At 40.5% G+C, this 25,192-nt stretch overlaps 4 protein-coding genes across 6 annotated transcripts; 2 read left to right on the plus strand and 2 right to left on the minus strand.

The window, feature by feature from the left end:
• The first annotated feature begins 2,521 nt into the window (after positions 1-2,521).
• On the plus strand, positions 2,522-9,591 carry LOC129730184 (VWFA and cache domain-containing protein CG16868). Its single transcript, XM_055689316.1, has 4 exons — positions 2,522-3,463; positions 3,532-6,435; positions 6,567-6,852; positions 6,913-9,591. Exons 1-4 carry the CDS (start codon positions 3,080-3,082, stop codon positions 7,776-7,778), a joined length of 4,440 nt encoding a protein of 1,479 aa, XP_055545291.1. The 5' UTR covers positions 2,522-3,079; the 3' UTR covers positions 7,779-9,591.
• A 791-nt stretch (positions 9,592-10,382) lies between these two features.
• Positions 10,383-15,198, minus strand: LOC129729543 (uncharacterized). 3 transcript variants are annotated; one of them, XM_055688180.1, is made up of 7 exons: positions 15,138-15,198; positions 14,965-15,072; positions 14,558-14,845; positions 13,983-14,172; positions 13,580-13,927; positions 12,154-13,353; positions 10,385-12,069 (listed from the first exon to the last, which is right to left on the minus strand). In XM_055688180.1, exons 6-7 carry the CDS (start codon positions 12,806-12,808, stop codon positions 11,237-11,239), a joined length of 1,488 nt encoding a protein of 495 aa, XP_055544155.1. In that variant the 5' UTR covers positions 12,809-13,353; positions 13,580-13,927; positions 13,983-14,172; positions 14,558-14,845; positions 14,965-15,072; positions 15,138-15,198; the 3' UTR covers positions 10,385-11,236. The 3 variants fall into 3 exon arrangements, with proteins under 3 accessions (XP_055544157.1, XP_055544155.1, XP_055544154.1); XM_055688182.1 differs by lacking the exons at positions 14,558-14,845; positions 14,965-15,072; positions 15,138-15,198 and adding an exon at positions 14,238-14,333 and having other exon boundaries at positions 10,383-11,687; positions 11,750-12,069; XM_055688179.1 differs by lacking the exons at positions 14,558-14,845; positions 14,965-15,072; positions 15,138-15,198 and adding an exon at positions 14,238-14,333.
• A 6,121-nt stretch (positions 15,199-21,319) lies between these two features.
• On the plus strand, positions 21,320-22,603 carry LOC129731817 (replication factor C subunit 3). Its single transcript, XM_055692141.1, has 2 exons — positions 21,320-22,015; positions 22,070-22,603. Exons 1-2 carry the CDS (start codon positions 21,425-21,427, stop codon positions 22,553-22,555), a joined length of 1,077 nt encoding a protein of 358 aa, XP_055548116.1. The 5' UTR covers positions 21,320-21,424; the 3' UTR covers positions 22,556-22,603.
• LOC129731816 (U3 small nucleolar RNA-associated protein 18 homolog) lies at positions 22,595-24,555 on the minus strand. Its single transcript, XM_055692139.1, has one exon. It carries the CDS (start codon positions 24,404-24,406, stop codon positions 22,754-22,756), a length of 1,653 nt encoding a protein of 550 aa, XP_055548114.1. The 5' UTR covers positions 24,407-24,555; the 3' UTR covers positions 22,595-22,753.
• Positions 24,556-25,192: the final 637 nt, after the last annotated feature.

Below are 25,192 nucleotides of genomic sequence, written 5' to 3' on the forward strand. Positions count from 1 at the left end.
ATGTAAACAAGACACAATTTCACGTTTTTCAATGAATACAAGCTTAATCTAATGGTACAAACAAGATTTTTTTGATAAAAAGTAAGTTCTTTTATCAATAAATCTTATTGGTAAGAGCAGATTTCGCTTGTATAGATCAAAAAACGAAAAATTTGGCATGTTTACATATGGCACATGGGCCCTTTTCACATGTTTGGCGAGAACTGTTGTCCTTCGGCTTCTCAGTCGCTAACAAAAACTGCTCGAAATCCATTGAATGATAGTTCGCCCATGTACCAACTGTCATTCAACAGAGAGCAATTTTTGTTTTTCATTAAAAAATCGAAAGAAGGTCATAGTAGCTTTTTTAATTTATTAGATACTAATTAGAGATCAACATTTTAGATGTTTATTTTTCGGTTAAAGAGTTTTTCTGCTGCTTTAAGTGTTTTTTTTTATTTGGAATTAATTTCCGTTGTGGCCATTTCGCTGTTTTTTTGTTTTCGTAAGCTTTAAAAGTGCTTCCAGTTATTCAGGGTACAATTTTAATTATTTTGCTTCTAAGGTTTCTAACTTTTAGGTGCGTTTATGTGAAATTTAAATTGTTCTGTTCTTTTGAACGATTTTGGTTTTTTTCAGCAAAAGTTAAAAACATGCACTTATCTTATTCGTAAATGCTTTAGAAAGGGTTCAGCTGAATTCGGAATTATTCTGGTTTCTAAAGCTAAAGTTTGAAATGCATTTGATATTTGCAAATTTTTGAAATGTCTATATACTTACATTTGTGAATGTTATGTAAATTTAATTGTTCTGTTATTATTTTAGTTTTTGGTCTTGTCCTAGGGGCGTCTAGCCTTTATTTTCAGGAAAAATTATTTCAATAATGTCATACGATATTGGTTGGTTGTTTTACTTAACATGTTTTTAGTCACTTGAAGTTATTTCCAAGAATACTTTCTTTTCGACTTATTTTGTCTTTTAAGGATGTTTTTCAGCTCAAACTAAAACTTTTATATTGGTAGCAGCTTTCAGCTTTTTCAATTAACAAATTTTTTTTTGCAACATACAAAACCGCTGTCATTTTTTGTGTCTTCCAATTTCGGAACCAATTTCAGCTAAAATTTGGAATTAATTCTGCTGTACCCTTTTCTGATCTTCTGGTGCGTTTCTCACCCCTTTAAGACTGAATTATGATGGGATTCTTTTCATTTATACACTGTAAATAATAATCACGTCGAAGTAAACTGATCTGTTGTTGAATTCGCACTACTTGCCTAACATTTCAGAGTTGAATGAAAATCTATCGAAATATATAATTGCAAAAAAAATTAATGCAGAGAACGATAAATCAAAGAAAAAAATCACTCTATTTTCTGTTTTTATGTTCATCTTTGTTGATATGCTTATGCTCGAGATATGGAATGTCGGTCAGTTGGACAATTGCATAATTTCACAATAAATTCAAATGACTGGACCTTTAGTTGTCGCCCCGCAGATCAACATATATGTGGAACCATTCAAATATTACATAACGCGGAATTTGGCAATTTTCAATACCCACCCACCCCCATGTAACGCAATTTTACATGTTTGCCACATGCAATATAACGCTCCGCTGAATACCCCCCACCTCCTAGAGCGTAATGTATTATTTGTATGATCCCATGTATACAATTTTGCAATTTTCATATACTTCACATTAGCGCCAGCTACCTGTCGAACGGAGCTTTTATTTATCCATCGTCCATCAGCCTTAGTCAGCCTATACACCAGAGAGACGCCGAGACACTCACCGTTAAGGCAACTGTCAACATCAAAACGGGCGATCTGTATATGTTTGCATTGCCGTTATCCGTTTTGATGTTGACAGTTGCCTTAACGGTGAGTGTCTTGTCATTTCTCTAATATACAGGTTCCCTAATCAGCCTTAGCGAACCTATACATTTAGCGAACCTATACATTAGAGAAATGACAAGACACTCACCGTTAAGGCAACTGTCAACATCAAAACGGGCGAGTTGTATCATTTTGCATTGCCGTTATCCGTTTTGATGTTGACAGTTGCCTTAACGGTGAGTGTCTTGTCATTTCTCTAATGTATAGGTTCGCTATATACATTAGAGAAATGACAAGACACTTACCGTTAAGGCAACTGTCAACATCAAAACGGGCGAGCTGTATAAATTTGCATTGCCGTTATCCGTTTTGATGTTGACAGTTGCCTTAACGGTGAGTGTCTTGTCATTTCTCTAATGTATAGGTTCGCTAATGAGCCTCGACTGTATAATAAAAATTGTCAACCGCAGGGATACCAGATGCACAGATTTCTCTACAACACAGAGACTATTCAAAGTCGTGTGAAGATTCCAACTTCTAAATACATTATACATTTGTAATGCCTAGAATAACCACTTAATTAAACTATACATTCCGAAATGTTTTAGGTTTAGTAATATTTTGTGAACCAATTAACGAATCAAATTTAACTTGACTTCATGTCGATACGAATAAAAAACGCTGGCACCACTGATTGCCTGAACTCGACAGCTCGACACGAAAAAGGAAAAAAGGTATTGAACATAAAGCAAGCAACAAATGTCTCTCCGTCAGCTGGAAAATTTTGTCTGAATTTCCCATTTTGCAACCAAATTTAAGTGCTCAAACCAGTGTTAACTTGTGTACCGTTTCCTAGTGCATGCTTGTATGGTTAAAATCGCACGGTAGAATGCGCACGAAGGGAAAATCTTTTTCCTTCATCCGTGTCACTAGTGAAGAAAATAAAATGTTGGTTGAAGGAGAGCAAGAAGAAGTGGAGGAATTCCTCCAGCAAGTCGAAGCGAATGGAAAGTATCATCACCAGCAGTAACAGTGAACGAGAAGCGAGAGTGGCAGTATCGGCTAGGAGGAAAGAAAAATCGTAAACAACAAAGCGTTCCGACAAGGGTCTCGGTGAAGCGATTACAAACAAGCAAAATAAGAACGTTAGTACTCCGCCTCTTTTTTCTTATAAACATGCGGATGATCATGATCAGATCCAGCTAAGTCGAGACGACATTTGGAATTGGGGAATTGTGAATCAGAAAAAAAAACGAATTGGAAAATGACATCCAATCTTCGTGAGCAGTATTACCGTGGCCTGCTGGCGATAGCAGCGGCATTGTTTATTAGTAGCTGTCGGCAAGCTTTTGCTACCAATCATATCTTTGTAAATAACATAGTTCCTTTGATAAGTAATCTAAGCGGTAGTGAGATAAGTTTCGATAATAGCAGCAAAGTGCCTTTCTCATCGATATCGACACACAATCCAGTGCCGCCGGCCGCCGACGGACCGGCAGCCTTGTTTCCATTTGCGGCATCTCAAATACAGCAGCAGCAACTAACTGGCGGCAGCGAAAGAGACTACAGTGTTCTAGAGCTGTCCAAGCTGCTGGAGATGAAGCTAAAACGAATACGCAATCAGGAGCTTGACGTTCCGGTTGTACAGGTTGGCATTTTATACAGTTTCAGCCTAGTTGCATTACTTGCCACTATAACGTTATTGTTTCGTTTCAGGAACTGTACGACACCATGGAATTCACTTCAGTCATCCGCAATGATATCGATGAATTGGACAAAATTGCCAAAAAACTTACGGCAAAATTTGACCAATCGGTAGCAGTTGTGGACAGGATGCGTGCATTTATTTATGACAGCATCAGCCGCCAGAGTGCCAAATACAACACTCTCATCAGTCCGTGCCCGTACAGCAATGAACTGATCAATCCGTGGGACGATGAACCGCATTTCGATTTGCAAAGCTTCATTCAAAACACTAAACTTATGAATTCCTCCAGTAGTAGTGTTAGCGGCAGCAGCGCATCACTTCTGAAGCAGTTGTCTAGTGAGTCAGACTTTCTGGACTTCTCAGCATTCCCAACGAGCCCCGAGGACCGGCCTCGAATTCGAATAAACGATCAAACGGTAGACGATAACAATCAGCTTTTGCAGAAAAGACTGCAGGATCAAATTTTCAATATGCAGAGTAATTTCTTTAGTCTGAAGCAGCTGTATTTCCTATCCTCGTTCGATCAAGGAAGTGCTTTCAAGTGTCACTACTACCCACGTGACGGTCGACTAAAATCTTTATATTTGTCCTCTGTGAGGAGTAAGCATTTCATGATTTTATTAAATATCGGTAACTCGGTCAGTTTCGATCAGCTGGAGGTGGCAAAAGCGATTGTAAAGTTTATTATCTATCTGCTGAATGAAAACGACCGAATCGCTGTTATTGCCGTCAGTCAGAAGTTGACAACAACAGAAAGCTTGAATCACTGCGGCAATACTCCGTTCGTGAATGCTACCATAGACAATAAGGATCGGCTGGTGGAGTTTGTGGATTCACTTAACAAAACATCTTCAGCAGCCATTCATGTTGCGGCGTTCCGCTACGCGTTCAAATCGCTAGCCGAAGCATACAAAGAAGTCAACACGGAACTGCCGATTGTATTTTTATACTTGGGGAGAGCTCAAGTGTCACCGATAACGGCCGCTGCACGATCAGTAATTAGAACAATTGCGGAAGGACAATCGAGGCTTCCGATACCAGTGATTATAAATAGTTGTTTGATTCTACTGGATGAGCGGGAAATTAGCTATGAAAAGCAGTTTATTGCCGACTTCACCACACAAAACTTCAGTAAATACAATATCACCGGTAGTTTTCACAAACTAAGGCCAGGCAAAATGGTTATGATTTCTAAACATAGTTTCGATGCACATCGATTTGTGCTAGCTTTGATGGAACCTTTCCTAACCGACAGAAGCTTCATCGAAGATCGTATACGGATTCATCTGCCCTATCATGAAGGACCTACTCATGATACTCTGGTGACTCTGTCCGTTCCCGTAGCTACGCACGGCTTAATGGGAGTTGATCTTTACCTAAGTGATTTGGCAGAAGACATTTCCTATTACAAACAGGACGATGGAAGTTATGCTTTTCTAATAGATTTGCGGGGTAGTACTATTATGCATCCCTCGTTTCCAAGGCCGCTTGCTGTACGTGAACATTTTTTCATAACGAACATCACTCTGCTAGAGCGTGGGCTTAGTGCTGCCAATGTTGAAACTCTACTCTCAAAACCAAGCGGCAATTTGACGATCCTCGAACCAAAATCACGGCAGCAAAAAGTTTATTTATGGAGGCGAGCTCGTTTCTATATAGCTTGTATCGTACGAACACTGGACGATGAACGCAATCCGAACATTCTACTTAACGGAGCGAGTTCCCGGTATGGCCAAACGCAACAGCTTCAATATTATCATTCTCGATCCAACATGGATTACAGTTTCATCAGTAGCAATGGTTTCAACAGCCGCAATCTTTTACCAGATCTAATATACCATCGAATCGACATTTATGCAGCGCACTTGCAGCGTCCCGTCCCAACGAGTACTTCGTCGAATTCATTAACCAAGGAACTCGGATCCACCGCGGATGTTCCCCGAGTATGTCGTCTTATGAAACAACTGGCTCTGGCCGACGATTCCACACTCTACCTAAGTGCTTCCTCGTTTCAATCGCCGTACGCTCACATTCGTAACAATCGGGATGGTTCCAATGACGACGATACGCTGCGGACGATCCAGAATATTATGGCTTATTTAAAGGACACTACGTCGCTCTTTGCTAATCCGGGACTGTTACCGGAAGTACGCAGTGACGTGCTCGCGCTGCTGAAAGTTATCTCCAACTATAGGCGCAAGCACGGTGACAGTAAACTGAGCAAGTACATCATTCGTCGTTACGCTGCCACCGTGAACGGTGTTATGCAGGTTTACCCTGGAGGTCTGCTAGATAGTGATATCGAGCCTTCGAAACGGCCGTGGTTTGTTAAGGCCATGCAGTACCCTGGAAAGGTGGTGGTTACTAAACCCTATCTGGACGCCGGTGGCTCTGGATATATTGTCAGCGTGTCCTACACTATTTTCGAAGGAATCGCCGATGCACTGCATAACACGGAAAACGACAAACCGATCGTCGTTGTAGCGTTAGATTTTAGCCATGGATTTTTCTACAAACTTCTCACGGAGTCATCCTCCGGCGTGTGCAACGCAGACAACATCAAGTGCTTCCTAATGGATGACCGTGGCTACTTGATTGCACACCCGAAACTGATCGAACCTGCCATCGGCAATAATCGGCGCACGTTAGAACACATCACGCACAAGGAATCGCAGGTTGCCAACGATATCCTTAATCACAAGCAACTGGTGACGAAGAAAATGTGCTACAATTATGTCAACCGAACGGTGCAGCGCTTGTACCAGTTCAACATGTCCCTGGCGGAGGTAGTGACTAATCTAATGTATGGCGAAAAGACTAAATATCAGATTGCGCTGATCCCAGGGACGAATGTTTTCATCGGAGTGGTCAATTCAACTAACGATGGTGGGGCGTTTTGCCCGTGTAGCACGGTGAGTAGTGTATTACAAATTCAATTCATAGAAGACGATTTTTTACGATGAACTACATCGTCGTGGGTCCGAGAAAAAGAATGCTTGCAATAATGTTTTGTTTAATTTTTTTTTGTTTTTTTTTTACACAGGTTGGCAATTCCTGTCTCAACTGCAACCGAATGGAACAAACTGAGTGCGAGTGTCCCTGTGAGTGTCCACTGGATTATTACGAGAACGCAAACGAAACCGCCTGCCTGAGGGATGCTACAGCCAATAACGGAAATCGGAAACCGAACCCGGAATCTATCCCTCTATGCTCACCACTGCCGGAGGAACTGATCTCGATGCACGCTCTCAACTACGAAAGCGAGTTCGAGCTTAAAAGTTGCTCCAACATTAATTGTGAGGATTACACTACACAAAACGAATGCTTAGGTATGATACAAATTATGTAAACTTACCAGTGAAATACTAACTCGGGTTGTTTTTTCGTAGGACTTGTCGGGTGCGAATGGTGCCAGGTAGATATTGATGGTGAAAATACCCTCACAACTCCATTCTGCACATCGCAGCTAACTTGCTTCAATGGAATCTTCGGCTCGGTTACACCGTACGGGGATGTCATTAGCAATAACATCATGGAGTCTGTTCTGCCTCCAGCGTACAGTGCAATAGGTCCAGTAGCCGGTGCTATATTGGCCCTCTGTCTCGTGGTAGGCTTTGCTATGTATTGCTACCGTCAGAATAGCGACCAGAGTGGAGCATCTGATCAACTATACGACGACTTGGTAGCGGATCCTTGTAATGGACTACCACTGTCCCGTTTCGACATCGAAGATCACAATCCCCCGGACGATTGTGACATCAGCCGTACGAGTGCCAAGCAGAACCTGTTACTGAACGGCCAAAACAATGCCAATTATGTGATCTTTCCAAACGTGACATCACCTTACCAAATGTCTTCCAATTATCGGCGACCGAATGCCGGCTCTTCGGATCACGGTTACTCAACTATGACGCATCACGAAGAATCTGAACACTTATGCCTATCGAATGCGGAACCAGTGGCTCCGAATGCTTCGGGCAAACGCATGTCAATGTCCGACTCGGCTTCGATCAACACGTCTGTTTCAAGTCCTTACAGCAACCATCAGAACTTTCTGGCTTTGTCGTCTACTAAAGGTCAACCGTACCAGCCGGTCAATGGGGCAGATGATCTAGACCAGCAACAACAGAAGTTCATTGATCCTACGCAGACGGTTCTGCCCTCACCAACGTCGGTCTCTCGAACGGGCATCTATGGGGCTGGACATCACATTCTCGTTCCGGTTACAGTTCATCGGAACATGGATGTTTCCTAACGAACCGTGATAGGTTATTTGTAAATTATACATTTTACTGTAGGAGGAACGTGTGCAGAATATCTGTCTATACTTGTTCTTGGTGTAGAGAACTTTTTTTTATCGGAGGCAGGCTTTTAACAATCGATAGATATTACGGGTTCCTGTAAGATAAAGGTAAGTGCAGCAAGTTCCCGTTTATTGTCATATTCAATGTACCTTATAGATTTCCCCCCTAAACGAACCAATATCGTTCGTTCGAACAAGTAATCCAGCAGAAATGTTTATCGGACATTGTCTTTTCTTTTAAATCTTACACGCGTTATAGATTGATCTATTATATTTTCTAATTACTCCCAGTGGTGGCTCGATGTTAATCTTTTTCCCACCCTCTTATGACTGTTGACTGATTGTTGGAATAATAAGCATTTTAAAGCATAGGCCATTTTAATCCCACTGTAATCCTGACCGGCTATTGCCACAGCATTAATTTTAGCGCAACGAACAACATGCCATTTGTAGAGATTTCTATATGCAACAAGCGGATGGCTAAACGTACCCTTTACATTTTTAAACAGAAAAAAACATCAAAAGTGTTTGTTAGAGGCACTAAACGGTAACCAGCAATGCAATATTGACCGCAAACTAAGAGTGATAGTTTCTCTTAACAGACTGATAAATGATTTACACCAGCCCCAAAACTAGCACCTAAACTATCACTGTGCAAACTAGAGAGAAAAAACAAAACAACGAATTCAATTGGTCTTCTTCGTCAATTAAAAAATGCAGGAACATTTGCGCATTCGTTCTAAAACTCATGTTTTTTAGAACACCAACCCGCCCTTAGAACAAATTTATCAATGAAGGAGAATACTTTGTATGTAAGGTTAACAACCAATTTGCCAAGTTGTATAAGCTTTACCCAGTTTAATAGATTTAAGTTGATACTAGATACTTAACAGGCAAGATGGTAGATAACTGTTAGTTGCTCTATCGATGAGAGGATGCTACCTAAAGCAAGCTGTAAATGTTTAATTTTCAATATCACCTTGAATACGGCAGCTATGTTTACTTATGCGGCAGTATTTCCCCTATTTAGGTTAGCGTTAACTTATAACAAATTAATGTATTTTATTTTAAAATGAACTAATAAAATATCAAAAATGCAATAAATGTTAAAAGCTCGCAAAAAAAGTATGCATTTCATTTTTATATTTATTATTATTGAACCAAAAATCAAATACTGGTTGGTTGATACCAGCAGTACAACCCTTACTAGTTAGCATAGAATAGACCCCCGCGTGGTTCAGGGCATAATGCCCAGCAACTCCTACCTAATTTCCACGTGGTACCGACTGGGATAGGAGCAACTATAAAATGCAGTGTCTCGCCAGCTACCTCAAAGTCGGTAGTCCCGTTGTGAGACTCCGCAGCACTACGCCAAAATGCCAAAAACATGCATGCCAAAAAACAAAACACTTCAAACACTCAAGAAATAAATAACGCAACGACCAGGTGAAGAAACAAGGGCGACGATAAGAAGTATGGTACCTACATAGAACTGTAGATCACTGAACGTCGCGTGTGGCGAGCGGATCCTGTTGAATCAGCTAGAACCCCGCAACTTCGAAAACGTTGCGCTCCAGGAGCTTTGTCGGAAAGGAGAGAAGGTACGAAGGTTGTGTGGCCGCCAAGCACAGTACCACCAGAGCGGCGTGGTCCGAGGAAAATTCAAATGATGAGGAAAATTTTCATACGTGTCACCTTTAGAAGGGTGACATCCTTGAGAATAATTACCAATTAGGTGGAGGTCGAGGTGAAACCCTCGAAATTTATATTGCTCTTAATAGTAGGTACACTGTAATTAAATGCCACGATTACTTCAAGTGTTTTTGCACTTGACTCGATTCGTAACGTCACACTGCAAATTGAAGTGATTTAGTGTTGATTTCACAATGATTAACACTTTCTAATGAAATGATCTTGCGTTGAAAACTGTTCAATGGAAATCACCATCATATTATAATGAATATCTCTTGAATTTGCACCACTGTTCAAATCAATTGAATTACAGCTGCGATTCCAATTGACAAACGTCAAAGACATAAAACGAAACAAAAATAGTCGCGGTGGCGAAAGGCGCAAGCAGCAAATTTTCCCCGGAGATTAAAAATTTGTTTGGAAGTAAGTTCTATTGAATCTTTGATATTAATAAAATAATAATAAAACAACTCTTTTACAGATTCTGAATTCGAATACACCGACACAGCGACAGTGGTCATTTTGTAATCAAATTGAAAACCTAGAATAAAATAAAATTGAAAAATCTAAAATAAACAGAAACCTTTTAAATTTATTGTGATTAGCAGATAATATCCAAATGACCAACATTTTGTATCTCAAACATAAGAATATCAAAAAAGATGAACATAACAACAGAAAATCAAGTGATTTGCTGTTGATTTCACCGTTCTTTGCATTAACATGTTTCGAAGGATTTTCTTTTCACTTTGAAATGTTCGGCAAGTAGCGCGAATTCAACAGCAAATCACTTCACTTCGACGTGAAATTTTTTTACAGTGTATAATCAACCAATTTTTCAAAAATGGGTAGATTTAGCGCAACTGAAAACGAACGTGCTAACACGCAGAAAAAAACACTGTAGAATCAAAAGAAAAGAGAGTTACAAACAACAGCATTTTTGTTTATTCGGAGGCTTATGCAAAATTATTATTAGAATAACCAGGGCTTGCTGTTATTTTAACAATATGCGCGATTGTTCACCAATTTTGACAGAACAACCTTCAAATAGAAATATATTTGAGTTGAAGTTTCATTTCCATTGAAACGACAGCGTCCTAACTTGTTTCGACCAAAATTTTATGTTTTTTTTTTTCGTATTTAGAAGATACCATGAGACTTGTTCTATTAGATTTACTAAGATCGATAGAAGGAGTTACAAAATTGTTGTTTATGACGTTGTTTGCAGAATTATAGCAATATTTAATCCCAAGTTATTTGCACAAATTAATTTTATTATTATTAACTCTGCTATATTGCTTAGCATCTTTATGTTCGGCTTCTCCTCTCATAGTCCACTGATGACGAGGTGTGCCTGAGCATAGTAAAAAAGTAGCGTAATGGGTAATGTTATGATGCTTTGGTTTCAACGTATCATTAAACAATGTTTGGTACTGTGAATGATGAACGAAAATTAAATCCTTCAATGTTGGTACTAAATAACGGGGTATTTTACGTAACATGAAAAAATAACATATTTTCAATAAAACACAGAAATAATGCCAAACTTTATCGTCTTTAGGTATTAACTCTCCAATTATTAGAGGAAAAAAGTTATAAACGTTTTATTCTCACTCGCTGTCATTTTTAACTTTCCCTTTATAATGCTAAAATCCTTTACATCATTCGGTATGTTACCAGAGCTCAGGTTTCCAAAAACGAACGTGTTTTTTCTAAAGTTAAGTTCCTCGAGAGTAAATATTTTTTTTTATCTTTATGAAATAATTTAAGCAGTGTCCTAATACATATACGCAAATGCCTTCCCATACACCGTGCATCAAATCGAAATAAACATTATTTATTATGTGATATGATGGAATACGGTTGAAAATACTTTCTCGCTTTATCCCGGTCACCGATGTGTCATTAACTTTTATATCTTCTGCATAACTTTCAATTGTCCGGAAACTGTTCTCGTATTCAATACAATCAGTTTCTCTTTCCTGACGATTCCGCTTGCACATCCTACAATAGAAGTTGGCCCGAACGGATTCAACTAAATCAAGTACTCCAGAAAGTCCAAGGTTATCACCAGTTATAAAAGCCAACATAAAATTAATTTTCATTGTGCTGTTCCTGTAGTTGATTTCAATACCGTCTGTCTCTAGTTCAGTTAGCATGTCAATGAGACTAAAAAATAAATCGTCATTTGCATATCGTTTTCTATCTTCTGTTAAAATGAATCCGGCTACATGCATGTTGGCAAGTTTCGCTAGTAAATAACCTGGCAGGCTAGGAATATAATAATATATCCCACAGATAGAGGTTCGAGTGGCGTGAGGCGAAGCGGTGTCTCCTGTTGTGAAATCATCGAAAAATAAATTCAATGGTAGCACTATATTTGCGCCCACGTTGGATTTGAGATTGTTAACTCTCTCCTGCCAAATTGTACCATCTACGAGACTGCGGATATAACCATCACTAGAAGGCTCGAGGTATTTCAAAATTGTTTCCAAAACATTTTCAGCTTCGAGATATTTTTTCATGTGAAACTTGATAGGCATCAATAAACCTGAAATTAAATTTACATCAAAATATCCATGAGCTCAAATAACTAGCTAAGTCATATTTAAATTTATGGTATAGTAAATCTTACCAGTTACGGAATCATTGCTGATTTCTTGTTTGTTTTGCGACACGCCTGCACGTACTTCGTTACTAATTAAAAATTCTCTGGGTTCCATTAACAAGTCATATCGTTTGAGTATTCCAACACATTTGTGTTCAGAGTTAAGGTCATCAAACATATTAAAGATTTGTTCAAATATCTGTTTTCCTTCGGAGGCAATATACCCAATCGACGACATTGTAATAATAATCGCCCTTAACTGACGTAATATATTTTGATTAAAATCATTTTGAAATTCAGAAACAGTTTTCCTAGAAACCGTGGGCATGCTCAACCATTTAGGGTTCACACCGGGTATCACATTTTCCACTTGCTCTGTTAGAGCAGCAGGATCGATTACGTCAATTTTATTCAAACCTTCTTCTAATGATGTCAATGGTGTTTTGCTTCGAATCATTTGATCTGCTCCTGCGGTCGATGACTTGAGTTCGGCATTTGAATTAGAAACACTGTTTGTGACTTCTTTGACGTTTTCTTTCGAAGCAATGTGGTTTGGGATTGATATTTTCTCTTCAGCGGTGGTAAAGTGTTTCTTAAAGTGTCTATTGAATGATGCTCTTATATTGTAGCTCCTCGTGCAATTGTCGATGTTGCATCGAAAACATTGTATGTTGCTATGCATGTTGTTAATATGGCAGTTAGAATCGATGCAGTGATGTTGTCTGCCACATGCAGTGCTCTACAATGCATGAGATCATTTTTCGTAGATTCTATTGCCTATCGCTAAACGTAACGCTTTAACGTTCGCAAGATCAGAGCTACACGTGAAATCAAATAAGCATTCACATAAAAAAGTCCAAGTAGCTCTAGATTGTCGAGGAAAATCGATTTCGTATGCTTTGTAGAACTTGAGGCAGATGTCTAGTGCCTTCAAAAAATTTGGAAATTTGTATGAAACAGTGTCGTTCCAAAGTATGAAATCAGTGAGGTTCGTCTCACTCTCTCCAAATACGACTATAAAAGGTGCTGCAGGCACTCCTTTAATACGCCATGCATCAAACAACCGTGCCAGAGTTGCTTCCAAACACGACAGATTTGGAACATAAACAAAAACACTTTCTTTGGATTCTTGAATTGATGGTTTCCAACGGACCTTTTCTGGAAGGATAAGAATCGGACTGGGAAAAATATAGGCTATAAGTGAAACCACGATTGCATCACGGGCATCTACCAAAATAAAAAAGAAATTGTTGTGAATATAATCTTAAACTAATGTAAAAGCACTAGTCGCCGCGCAATTTAAATTACCACACATTCGATGTTTAACAATTTGAACAAGCTAAACGCAATATACTTCAGTGGAGTAATCCAATTTCAGTGGATACCGCGGTGAAATACGCGGCGACTGGTCCCTCCACGGTGCAAATGTTTCCAAAATGCCTTCAAATATTACCTCCATTTATGTTGTCACTGTTGAAAAGAGCTAGGAGAGACCTCCCTTCGGAATCTGTTACTTCAACATCCAATATTGGTCGAATAGCATCAATGAATCTTGACCACCGGTCGAATAAAAGCGTATCTTTTCCGGGATACCGCTCCTGGAAATCTAATTGTATGAGTTGATATCCTTGGCGGTTGCGTAGCGTGGGAAGCTCATTCAATACAGAAGCGCAGGTATTGGTTTCCAATTTAGCCAGCTCCAGGCAGCGTACAACACTGTACAATTTCCACTTTCTGCGTACTTCTTCCCATTCGTCTTGGGTGTGCACGAGCCAAGATTTAACTTGCTGATATTAAGTCACTGTTGAATATAAAACGTTTAGAGCACAATGTTTCATTATTAACACATATATTACGTTGTGCTTTGGAAACTGCAGGTGAATTACACTCGGATGGTTGAACTTGCTGCTGTGCTGTAGATTCACAAACCCTGATCACTGATTTATAATTCAAGTTTTTGTCGTGGAGCCTTTTTTTTGCCTGCTTCCGTAGTTTTATTTTATTTCCGCTACTATCCTTACTGCTCGTAGGCTGGTACCAGGTTTCCTGAGAAAATAAACGAATAAAAAAATCTTGATGTTGAGATAACAAACACAAGTTGTGATCAAAACCTGAAAATCGAGTGGCGAGTCCGAGTTTAAATTTAATTTAAATCCAGCAACTTTTGAATGAAATGGAAACGGGAAAAAATGAAGCAAAACAATCTGCTAAGCAGTGATGCTGGATTCACAGAAAGCATCGTTCTTATTTAAAGGTTGCCAAGTGCAAAGATTTATTTTATTTTGATTAGTAAACTTAAGTGATTGTTGTGATTTACAAGCTGATTTTACACTAGTACACTAGTATGACCAGAAGTTTTGTCGTTAGATACAGAAAAAGATTTTACGAGAGCGACGACAGCGCTGTAGAGAAACGACGTATGTTTATTTACCTGCGGTTCGCTTGGAAAAATGTTTCCTAATTCAGTGGCTCGAAGCTGTAGTTCAAAGGGTGTGAGTCTTCCGAATCTATCCTTGAACTCGTCTACAATAACATGGGTAATCACTTTTTTGTCGCTTCTCGTTAAAAAGGTGGTTTCTGTATATCGTTTAATGATTGATTGGCTTTTTGCAGATTCATTTAATAAAAATGCCGCAGTACACTTTTCTCGTGGGATTTCCCTTCGCTCGATCTGAACTTGGTTATGAACGTTTGATTTATCAGCTAGCGTTGGAAGATTCTGTTAAATAGAAATCAGTTTTTCAGTCGTGTTTTAAATATGATATATAGATGTTTTTAATATGAATATGATGAAATGAATCATTTCATCGTATCAACATCTGGAATGATTTCAATTACCTGTTCTTTTCTCTAGCTGTTGAGATGGAAAATGAACTAAGTTCTCTCAGCAAAGAACGGATATGGGATCAATTCCTCCACTTCCTGTCCCTCGATTAGCTTGAGCGTCTGAATAGAGTATTGGTTGACTAGAAAACGACAAGATATTGAAAACAACTTGTTATGGTAATTACTTTCGTTGCAGAGGAAACCGGGTAGGGATCATTGGTTTTTCTATAAAAATATATGTTATGCCTACTGCCGGAAGCAGGGTGCTGTGAAGCGCATCAGATGTAAACCAAAGCGCACTACTATAGACCTTTTTACGTACGAATGTATTAGTGCACCTAGTTGAGGAAAGTATTTACAAATCGCCTTTTTGTTTGCTATGCTATGTTTTTGGCAGCTGGACAAATATTCAGTTGAATACTTATAATAAGTTCTAAACTCGTTTATGAATGAATTTTTCATTCGTGATCATGAATCGGGGGAAGCTGCTGAACATTATCGACCAAAAATGGTAAAAAGTGATAAATAGTCGGAGCAACGAGATGCGATGATTTACAGTTTGGAGGAAACAAAAGCAACTTTAGATGAGTTTACACGTTCATTGGTGTGCGTAGGTGAAAAGTCACTTATCTCTATACATAACATCTAATTTTAGAGGATAATCGAATGATGAATTCGGTTTTCAGCTGCAACGATAGTAATAAAACCTACCTAGAAAACAATCGATGACCTTCCGCGATAAATCGAATGATTCCAAGAGCTGAATCAGTGCTGTTTCGTCTTCCGGAACTTCCTCCACTTCGAGCGCATCAATCAAAAACTCTTCGTTTGAAGCCATTTTGAATTTCTCGCCAAACATGTGAGAAGGGCCCATGTGCCATATCTAAACAAGCCAAATTTTCTCGTTTTTTGATTAATACAAGCGAAATCTGCCCTTACCAATAAGCTTTATTGATAAAAGAATTTACTCCTAACCAAACAATCTTATTTGTACGGGTAGATTAAGCTTGTATTTATTGAAAAACGTGAAATTGTGGCTTGTTTACATATGGCACATGGGCTCTTTTCACATGTTTGGCGAGATTTGAAAAATCAAACGCTTTTTCAATAATACACGCTTAAAGCCTCAAACACAAACTTCAGTTAAAATTATAATTCCTTCGTTTGATTTTAATATAAGTAGAGTTATTCGAAAGGCTTCAATTATAGTTTGGAAACAAAAACTGTTTCTTTTTAATAAAGTTTCAATTTGATTTAATCAAATAATTTTTTTTATTCAGGAACAAGATTTTTTTATTTCAATTATAAATTTTGCTTTTGTTTGTGCATTTGAATCAACAAAATATTTTTTTAAATTTTACCAGAAAACATACGTAGACTTTATTCACTGATGTTTTTATTTTTAACTACCTCCAATTCTCTGCGTGAACTCTCATCATTTTTGATAAGGGGCCATCCACATACCACGTGGACAGTTTTTTAACGATTTTAACACACCACCTCCCCCCCCCCCCCCCCGTTGACAACTGCCCATATACATTCTAAAAAAAACGTATGGACCGTGGACATCACATAGACCCCCCCACCCCCCCCCAAAGCTGTCCACGTGGTATGTGGATGGCCCCTAACACCATCCATAATGATAACAGACATAGCCGAACCCCGCGGCATAACATCAAGCAGTTCCAGGGCTGCCAGATAATGCTCCATCTGGTGTAATCACCTCGCTCTTTGCGCCCTTCTTCGTCTCGTACCAACCGGATTCGACCAATTTAGCAGGGTAGTTGTCCGTCGTTCGCGCAAAGTGCCGTTGCGCGAGCGCGTGTTTCATTCTGCGTCTACGTCTCCACTCCGTTCTTCAGCATATCGCTAAAGATGGTTCTTAGCAGACCGCCGTTCGAAAACTCCGAGCGCTCGCTGATCCTCTTCAAGTATTGTCCACGTCTCATGCCGTAGGGAACAACCGGTCTAATTGGTGTTTTGTGCAAGGTGCATTTTGAGCGGGGAATTAGACGTTTCGACCGTAATTTTCTGTGGAGCCCTTAGAAGACATGACTCACGGGGATACATGCCGCGTAAAAAAAACCGCGTAAAATCCGGAATCCGCGTAAAAAAAACCGCGTAAATTCCGGAATCCGCGTAAAAAAAACCAGCGTTAATCCTGCATTCCGAGTGAAGGGAAACCGAAATCCGAGCAAAAAAAAAATACTGCGTAATTTCCGGAATCCGCGTAAAAAAACCGCGTAAATTCCGGAATCCGCGTAAAAAGAAACCCACGCAAAAAAACCGCGTAAAAAGCGACCTTAGTGTATTTATCTTCAATCCAATCGTCTCCGCTTCACATTTTAGACTGATGTGCTGATCTGCCACCGCCTCAAATGTTCTGCCGACAGTGGCCATGTCATCCGCAAAGCCGATTACCTGACCAGATTTAATGAAAATCTTGCCCCGCGTGTCTATTCTCGCTCGTCTCACAACACCTTCTAGCGCAATATTGAACAGCTTGCAGGGAAGACCCTCACCTTGTCGAAGTCTCCTGCGGGATCCGAATAAGCCGGTGAGACCACCCGAAATTCTCACACAACAATGCACATCCTCCATCGTAGCCTTTATCAGGCCGGTAAGCTTCACGGGAAGTCATTCTCGTCGAGTGTTCTCTATAGATCTTCACGTCATGAGCGGCTTCGAAGTCGATGAAGAGATGATACGTAGGGACTCTGTATTCGCGGCATTTTTGGAGGATCCGCCGCAGAGTAAAGATCTGGTCCGTTGTGGACCGACCCTCCATGAGGCCGACCTTGTAATTTACCACAAACCTATTGGTTAGTGGCATGCTTGTTTTCTCTCCTCAGAAAACCTCTAGAGAGCAGGAGAACATCTTGCACTGCGAAAACAACTGCTCTCACACTAAAGAGCAAATCAACGCACATTGTAGAAGAGAACGACAGACGATTTTTATCTGGTGAGTTTTCTGAAAGCACCGCGGTGAAATCTGAAATCTCTCTCTTGCGAGACAATGAACTATGGTGTACTTTCTCACACGTATGGACATCACGCACAATAATTACACAGCAGAGCGATTTGCGGTGTGTTTTACAGTTTGTTTCTTGAGCATGGCAGAAGAGGAAAAGAAAGTTGGGAGAAAAAAAATAGACTGCGTTGCTCGTGCCGGTCGAGTTTACTCTGGTCGAATTCGTTTTCGTTTAGGTTTTTTTTCACTTTCCAGACTATTCGGCAGTGGACTCTGTGCTGTACTTCTGTGTTTTCTCTGTAGCGTGATTCACCCCTCTTGTTTCTATCAGATGTGGGATAAGCTGGAATTGTGTTTTTCTCACTGTAAGTTAGTTGAGACACTTTGAAGTGGAGAAAGAAGCAGTGTGGTGAAAGCATGTGCTACACGCAGCCATACTGAAAGGGAAGTGCGCGGTAAATTTTTTCTCCGCTCTTTCCACATACTGAGGAGAATGATTAGCATGGTTAGTGGTGACAGTCGCTGGAAAATTATTTGGGATATCACTTTGTAGGCGGCATTCAGGATAGTGATCGCTGTTCTGGTATTCTGCTTGTACGCCATTCAGATGTTCATCGAAGTGCTGTCTCCACCTTTTGATCACCTATCTGTCATTTGTCAAGATACTCCCATCCTCATCCCTGCACATTTCGGCTCGTGGAACAAAGCCTTCGCGGGATGCTTTGAATTTCTGATCGAACTATTGTGTTTCAAGAGAGCGGTGCAGCTATTGTAGTTCTTCGCACTCCTCCTCCTTCTTGCGGCGCCCTTTGCCCTGGAAAAGTTGGGTTTGCAGTCTCCATTTCTGTTTGTATCGTTCCACGTGTTGACGGGTTGCTCTTCGCAGCCTTCTTTTCATCTAATATCTGCGACATTCCTCGTCAAACCATTCGTTTCGTCGACTTTGTACTTCGCAACCTAAGACGTTCTTCGCTACATTGCTGTGGCTGACTTGACGGTATTCCAGCAGACCTCTAGAGAAATTTCTTCCAGTGATCCTCTTCTGGCAGTGCAGATTCGAGAGCAAGCGCGTAGTCTTCGGTTACTTCAGGTTGTTTCAGTCGCGCGAGCTTATACCTTAGCGGGCTACGGTACCATATGTTGTTCACAGGTCCGAGTCGACGTTAGCGGCCCGACGTGTTTTGACGTCGATAATATAAAAACGTGGTCGATTTGAGTTTCGTTTGGTTAAGTGATCTCCAGGTGTACTGATGTGTGTCATGTGTATGGTCCTCGTGGCTCTGTGGTTAGCGATGTCGGTCGGCTAGCTCTCCCACACGGTTGTGATATCGGGTTCGATTCCCGATCGAGTCAAGGATCTTTCCGAACTGAAAATTTTCTCGACTCAGCACTGGGGCACGGTGTATCGTTGTACTTATCCTACACATGCAAAATGTGCCAAAAACAATATCGATAACGAATTCTCTCAACTATAATCTAGTTGATCGAGACCGCTATTAGCCCCAAGGCTGTGCGTGCGATATTGTTGTAGGTGTATTGATGTTGAAGGCTGTGCTGGAGAAAAGTGCTACGTATGACCATGTTCTTGGAGGCGGTAGAATTGATTAGCCTTAGGCCATTTTCATTCGTCAGCCGGTTTGCGCTGAATCGTCCAATTACCGGTCTGAACTCTTTCTCCTGACCGAGCGTTGCTATAAAAATCTTGGGGATGTTTTGGGCAGCGATCGTATTCACGTTCTACCTGCGATTCGAATTCGTCTTTGTCATCATCAGTACGCCTGGGTCTGTGCTAATGTTTTGGGTCCCAAACACTTGGACATGACACTCGTGGGTGCGTCACCTAGGGCGCTTGTGGTAGCGTTATTAGTCGATTGATAACAGCTGTGGCATATCATGCACGACAACGGATTTCCGGGTAAACTGACGTGGTTGATCAAGGTCACAATGCCATAAGCGTGCCTGTTTCTGGGATACTCTCGAGTCCCTTTGAATCGCGCAGAGGGTTAAAACAAGGTGATGAACTCTTCTGTTTGCTTTTAAACATCGCCCTTAAGAGTGTGATCTGGAGAGCGAGCATCGACACGAAGGGCACAATTTTCACAAGGTCGGCTCAGTTTTTGTACTTCTTGGATGACTAACATCATAACACGTAACTTTATGACGGTAGAAGAAAACTGAGCCGAAGCCAGACGAATCAAACTGCGGATGAATGAGTCGAAAATCAAACTCTGTGGACAGTGATGAGCTTGAAGTCTGATCAGTTCATGTATTTGGGTTTACTGGGTAACCGCCGATAATAACACCAGCAAAGAGATCCAGAGATGCATCTAGGCTGGAAACCGTGCTAGCTTTTAAAATCCAAAGAACTTCGGTCGAACCGAGTGCGACGACGTATGAAGTTGACGCTGTACCAAACTTTGACAACACCGGTAGTTTTCTACGGAATCGAGACAACAACGCTTTGTGTGTCTTTTTGGTCCTAGGAGTTTGTGAGCGTGAGGTGCTGTGCTGCAGAATACTTACAGTCGAGTACAGACGGACGACGTAGAATGGTGGAAGAGATAACCCATTTGCCCATCTGACGAAAGTCAACAGACTGCGGTGGGCCGGCTAACTTGTGAGGTTACCTGGCTGCAACTCTGTGAAATCATTTTTATTCATCAGATATTATATAGGGGCGCAGCGTTCACGATGGCTTATAATTTCTTTAATCCACCAGCTCAACTCGTTTTGACCTGGAGTCGCCCGAACTGCTGTCAAACCCCCATTTCAAACTAAACTTAAACATACTAAAATATAAAATTTTGGCTGCAAAATATCAATCAGAATTTTTTACACAGCGTACCGTAAATGAAGACTAACCATGTTCGTGAGGCATTTCAATCGCCATTCTAAACTGGATGACATTAACGTTTGCATGCGATCGGATCTGATGTTCATATACGGGAATTTTGGTTGATTACAAGCGAGCCATTGGCATCCCTATACCGAGTGATAGTGAATGACAATGAACTCATGTCCTGGGTTCAAACTCATTTGTGCCCACTGCACAGTGGTCCAAGGGCAGCCAAAACCTCAAAAATTAAAGTAAACCAATCCGTAGAATTATATTTTTTTATACTTCCTTAATCCTTTCGGGACATAAATCCAAAGTTTGAGTGCAATTCGTTGAGTTTTGATTGGACAAATATCAGATAAAGGAGTATGAAAAGTGGCGGTGATATGTTATCTCGTTTACACATACGTTGAGATGTCTGCCCTTGAAACATGGCGCGATGCCATTAGGCTGTTTTCAAGCGATGAACTAAGTTGGGTAATTTTCATGTTTATGCTACTTACTCTTCTGGTAGCGTGCAATTACGCCATATGTGAACCTCACTTAATGGAAATGCGCGCGTTTGACTGTCGTGTAAACACGGTAAACACCTAAACACAATAATCGGAGTGCAACGTTTCTAATTAAAATTTCGCTTCATTTTAATTGCGAAGAAGCATCTAAAAATGTCTCTTTGGGTTGATCGTTATCGACCGCGCGAGTTGAACAAGCTGGATTACCACAAAACGCAAGCCGGTCAGCTAATCAATCTTTGCTCTCAGGGTGATTTTCCCCACTTGATGTTTTACGGTCCTTCCGGTGCCGGTAAGAAAACTCGGATTATGTGTCTGCTGCGGGAACTGTACGGTACCGGTGTCGAGCGGTTGCGAAATGAGGTCATGAATTTTACGACGCCATCGAATCGAAAGGTGGAAATTATGACAGTCAGCAGTAACTACCACATCGAGGTAAACCCATCGGATGCCGGAATTTACGATCGTGTGGTCATTACCGATATGATCAAGCAGATTGCGCAAACTCAGCAGATAGACCCTAGCGGTCAGCGCGAGTTCAAAACCATTGTCCTATCGGAAGTAGACGAACTGACGAAGGATGCCCAGCATGCATTGCGAAGAACCATGGAAAAGTATGTGGCCACATGTCGGCTGGTTTTAACTGTGAACTCAACGTCTCGGGTTATTCCGGCTGTTAAAAGTCGTTGCCTGGGTATCCGTGTGTCAGCCCCGACTAACGAACAAATCATTGGCATACTTAATGTAAGTTATTTTATTTTACATTCTTTAAACCGATTCCTAAACCAACCTTTTTAGAACATTTGTAAAAAAGAAAACCTTCACATTCCTTCGGAACTGGCTGCCAAGATAGCTGAGAAATCGGACCGCAATCTCCGGCGCGCAATCCTTATGCTGGAAGCTTGCAAAGTACAGCAGTATCCGTTCACTGTGAACCAGGATGTGCCGGAAATCGACTGGCAAGTGTTTCTGAAGGAAACGGCCAATCAAATCGTCCAGGAGCAAAGTCCGCAAAAGTTGGAAACCGTACGGGAACGTTTGTACGAGCTGCTTTCGCAGGGTGTCCCTGCGGATATTATTTTCCGCGGCTTGGTTCAGAATCTGGTGAAAAATTGCGACATGAGTATAAAGACGCAAACGCTGAAATACGCCGGATTGTACGAGCATCGGATGCAGCAGGGAAGCAAACATATTTTCCACCTGGAAGCTTTCGTTGCACAGTTTATGGCCCTGTACAAACGATTCCTGAATCAAGCTGCCGTGATGGATATGGACGACTTTTGAAATGTTACGCTGTCTAATTGGTTAGTATAAATAAGTTTCGTATAAAAATGTGTCTGAAGAGTAAGAACTAATGTTTTTCCATGGATCTGTTTGGGGAGGCTTTTGAAACACTTCAGTTTCCATTAATGTAATTTGTCTGCATTTCTCTCGAAATTAGTGATACATGATACAGTTAGGTTTAATTTTATCAAACACCCATCAATAGTTTTGATAATGCTTAACTCTAAACAACGTAACGATTCCTTCCCGGTTGCCTAGCGCTAAATATCCTCCACCTGGGGAGAACTGCACTCGTGTGACATGACCTAATCCTGCCTTCATTATTGGAAAGTTTCGGTAAACTGTTCCACTTTTCATGTGCACAAGTTTCACGGCATTTTCCATGTCCGGAGAAGCAATCGCAAGTAATTCGCTGTTGACATTAAATGCAATGCTCCCTATGGAAGTTGTTAAATTTGATACGGTTTTCACTGGAACTGGAAATCGCTCTTTTAGTAGCTTCTCAAGATGATAAATATTAACGATGCCCTGTCTGCTGCCAGTAGCTACAAAGCGGCTGTTTGGACAAATTGTTATAAAAGAACCGTTAACACAACCTTCATCCGTGAAAACATTAACAAACCGCCGCTTTTCGATATGATAAACCGACACTTCGTTATCAGTGCTATGTGTGAAAAGATATTCCGAGTCTGGTGTAAAGCACAATGATGAGCAGCAATATTTTTGCTGGATAGTTGTTAGAAGTTCCTTGCTTCTAGCGTCAAACAAATGTATTTCTCCAAATCCACCTGTAGCTGCTAGATATTTTCCACATTTAGATATCTCGAAGTTCTTCATGTTCCAAGCGCCTTCTCCTTTAAGCTGAAGAGTATCATTTCGACCGGTGATCAAGTTGTAAATATGATAAAACTTTCGGAAACTGCCTATCACTAACTCATTCCCATCAGGGGTCATTCGACAGCAGGCGATCTTGAACTTCTTCAGTCCAATCGTATGTAATTTCTCGTTTTTTGTTCCATCGACAGCCACGATGGATACCAGCCCGTTCATGCCGGTCATGACGGCTACCATTGAAGATGGATGAAACAGAATCGTAGTTATTTCGCCTTCATTCTTAGTTTCTCGATTCAAGCTCTTCAATCGCTTCAGTTCGATGATTTCCTTTGGAAGCTCCGTGCTTTTACCTTTGACAACGTGACCAACCGTTTTCAACAATTCATCGTCCGAATCGACTTCCCGTTGCCTGTCCAAATCCGCCCACTTCGGTTGTCCAACCAGTTTTTCGAAATTTTTCCTTCGTCGATTCACCGTTGCTCTAAGTTCCGTCTTTTGGCTTTTGGACGGAAAATCTCGGTCATTATCGTCATCGGAATCGTGCCAAGCTGGAGTCCGGCGTTTCTTATCATTTACCGCGACTGATTCTTCTTCACTATCGGTACTAATCTTGACTTCCCTTTCTAAGTTGGACACGAGTTCAGCTTTACCTCCGAAAATAAGGGCCATCAATTGCTTTTCTTTTTTACTTTTGGGCTGGCCTATAGCTGTCTGCTCATCCAACTCGGTTGGTTTATGTTCATCTTCTTCATCGCTTGAGCTGGTTTCCGTATCTTTTTTAACAGCTGGTGCACGATCGTCACCCTCGGAGCTGTTTCCGTCAGTACTGTGGATTGATTGTTCATCCTTAAAATTATCCACGATTGCCTCTGAATTACTTATTTCATCTTGAATGGCATCCTTGGCAGTTGAGACTTTGTTTGGAGATGATGCTATTTTGTCTAATCCAACTTCTCGCTTATAAGCGGCAACTATATCCGCTATATCACTTTCCAGCGGCATATTTTTGAATAGCATTCGCAACACAGCAAATGCAACTCCCACTTTTTATTTGTGTTGTTTAATTTATAAAGACTGGACACCAGAAGTAATTATGAACTAGATGCCGATAGTTTCAGAAACAAAAACACGTGAAATCGAAGAAAACACGCTAATCTGTCAAAAAACAGAGCTCGCGTAGAAACGTCAAAACAGTTCAATAAGGATTTCAAGCAGAGCTGTCAGATCAAATAGAAATTCTCTATTGGTTGAAAAAATTTCACATTTAAATTCATTCATTTTATACAAATAATATTCGCTTATTTTTTTCCTATGGATCAATCATACATTCGCTTCGAGGAGATCAAATTCAAATGTTTTTACTCACCGTTTTGAATAACAACTAACATTACCCGAGTGTGCCAAAAAAATGATCGCCAGTGTTATTTTTAATTGGTGGTGAGTAATATCACACACATGTATACATTATTTTGGCTATAACTTTGGTTTAGGTTATCAAATCTCTGTTTTTCTTGGATATTCTAGTACTTTATTGCGTTCTGCATCAATTTATGCAAAAAACCCAAAAACTGTAAAAATTGCACATGTACCACTTTTGCTCTCAACGGCTCAATTATCTTTGACCAAATTTTTATCTGTCAAAAAGTGACAAATATTTGACGCTTGGTCGAAGAGTGTATTAAGCCTGTATTACACTTTTTGACCAAGCGTCAAATATTTGTCACTTTTTGACAGATAAAAATTTGGTCAAAGATAATTGTTTGTCACTCTCCAATTTTAACACGGCAAACACGGGCAAACAAC

This window comes from Wyeomyia smithii, chromosome 3 (genome assembly GCF_029784165.1).
Source record: "Wyeomyia smithii strain HCP4-BCI-WySm-NY-G18 chromosome 3, ASM2978416v1, whole genome shotgun sequence".
Lineage (NCBI taxonomy): Eukaryota > Metazoa > Arthropoda > Insecta > Diptera > Culicidae > Wyeomyia > Wyeomyia smithii.

Bases quoted from the DNA above. Each gene is read 5' to 3' on its own strand.
- LOC129731816 (XM_055692139.1), bottom strand. From the start codon at position 24,406: ATGCTATTCAAAAATATGCCGCTGGAAAGTGATATAGCGGATATAGTT.
- LOC129729543 (XM_055688180.1), bottom strand. From the start codon at position 12,808: ATGCATAGCAACATACAATGTTTTCGATGCAACATCGACAATTGCACG. The intron at 12,070-12,153 runs GTAAGATTTACT...ATTTAATTTCAG, and splicing joins CAGCAATGATTCCGTAACTG to GTTTATTGATGCCTATCAAG.
- LOC129731817 (XM_055692141.1), top strand. From the start codon at position 21,425: ATGTCTCTTTGGGTTGATCGTTATCGACCGCGCGAGTTGAACAAGCTG. The intron at 22,016-22,069 runs GTAAGTTATTTT...CAACCTTTTTAG, and splicing joins AAATCATTGGCATACTTAAT to AACATTTGTAAAAAAGAAAA.
- LOC129730184 (XM_055689316.1), top strand. From the start codon at position 3,080: ATGACATCCAATCTTCGTGAGCAGTATTACCGTGGCCTGCTGGCGATA. The intron at 3,464-3,531 runs GTTGGCATTTTA...GTTTCGTTTCAG, and splicing joins TTGACGTTCCGGTTGTACAG to GAACTGTACGACACCATGGA. The intron at 6,853-6,912 runs GTATGATACAAA...GTTTTTTCGTAG, and splicing joins TACACAAAACGAATGCTTAG to GACTTGTCGGGTGCGAATGG.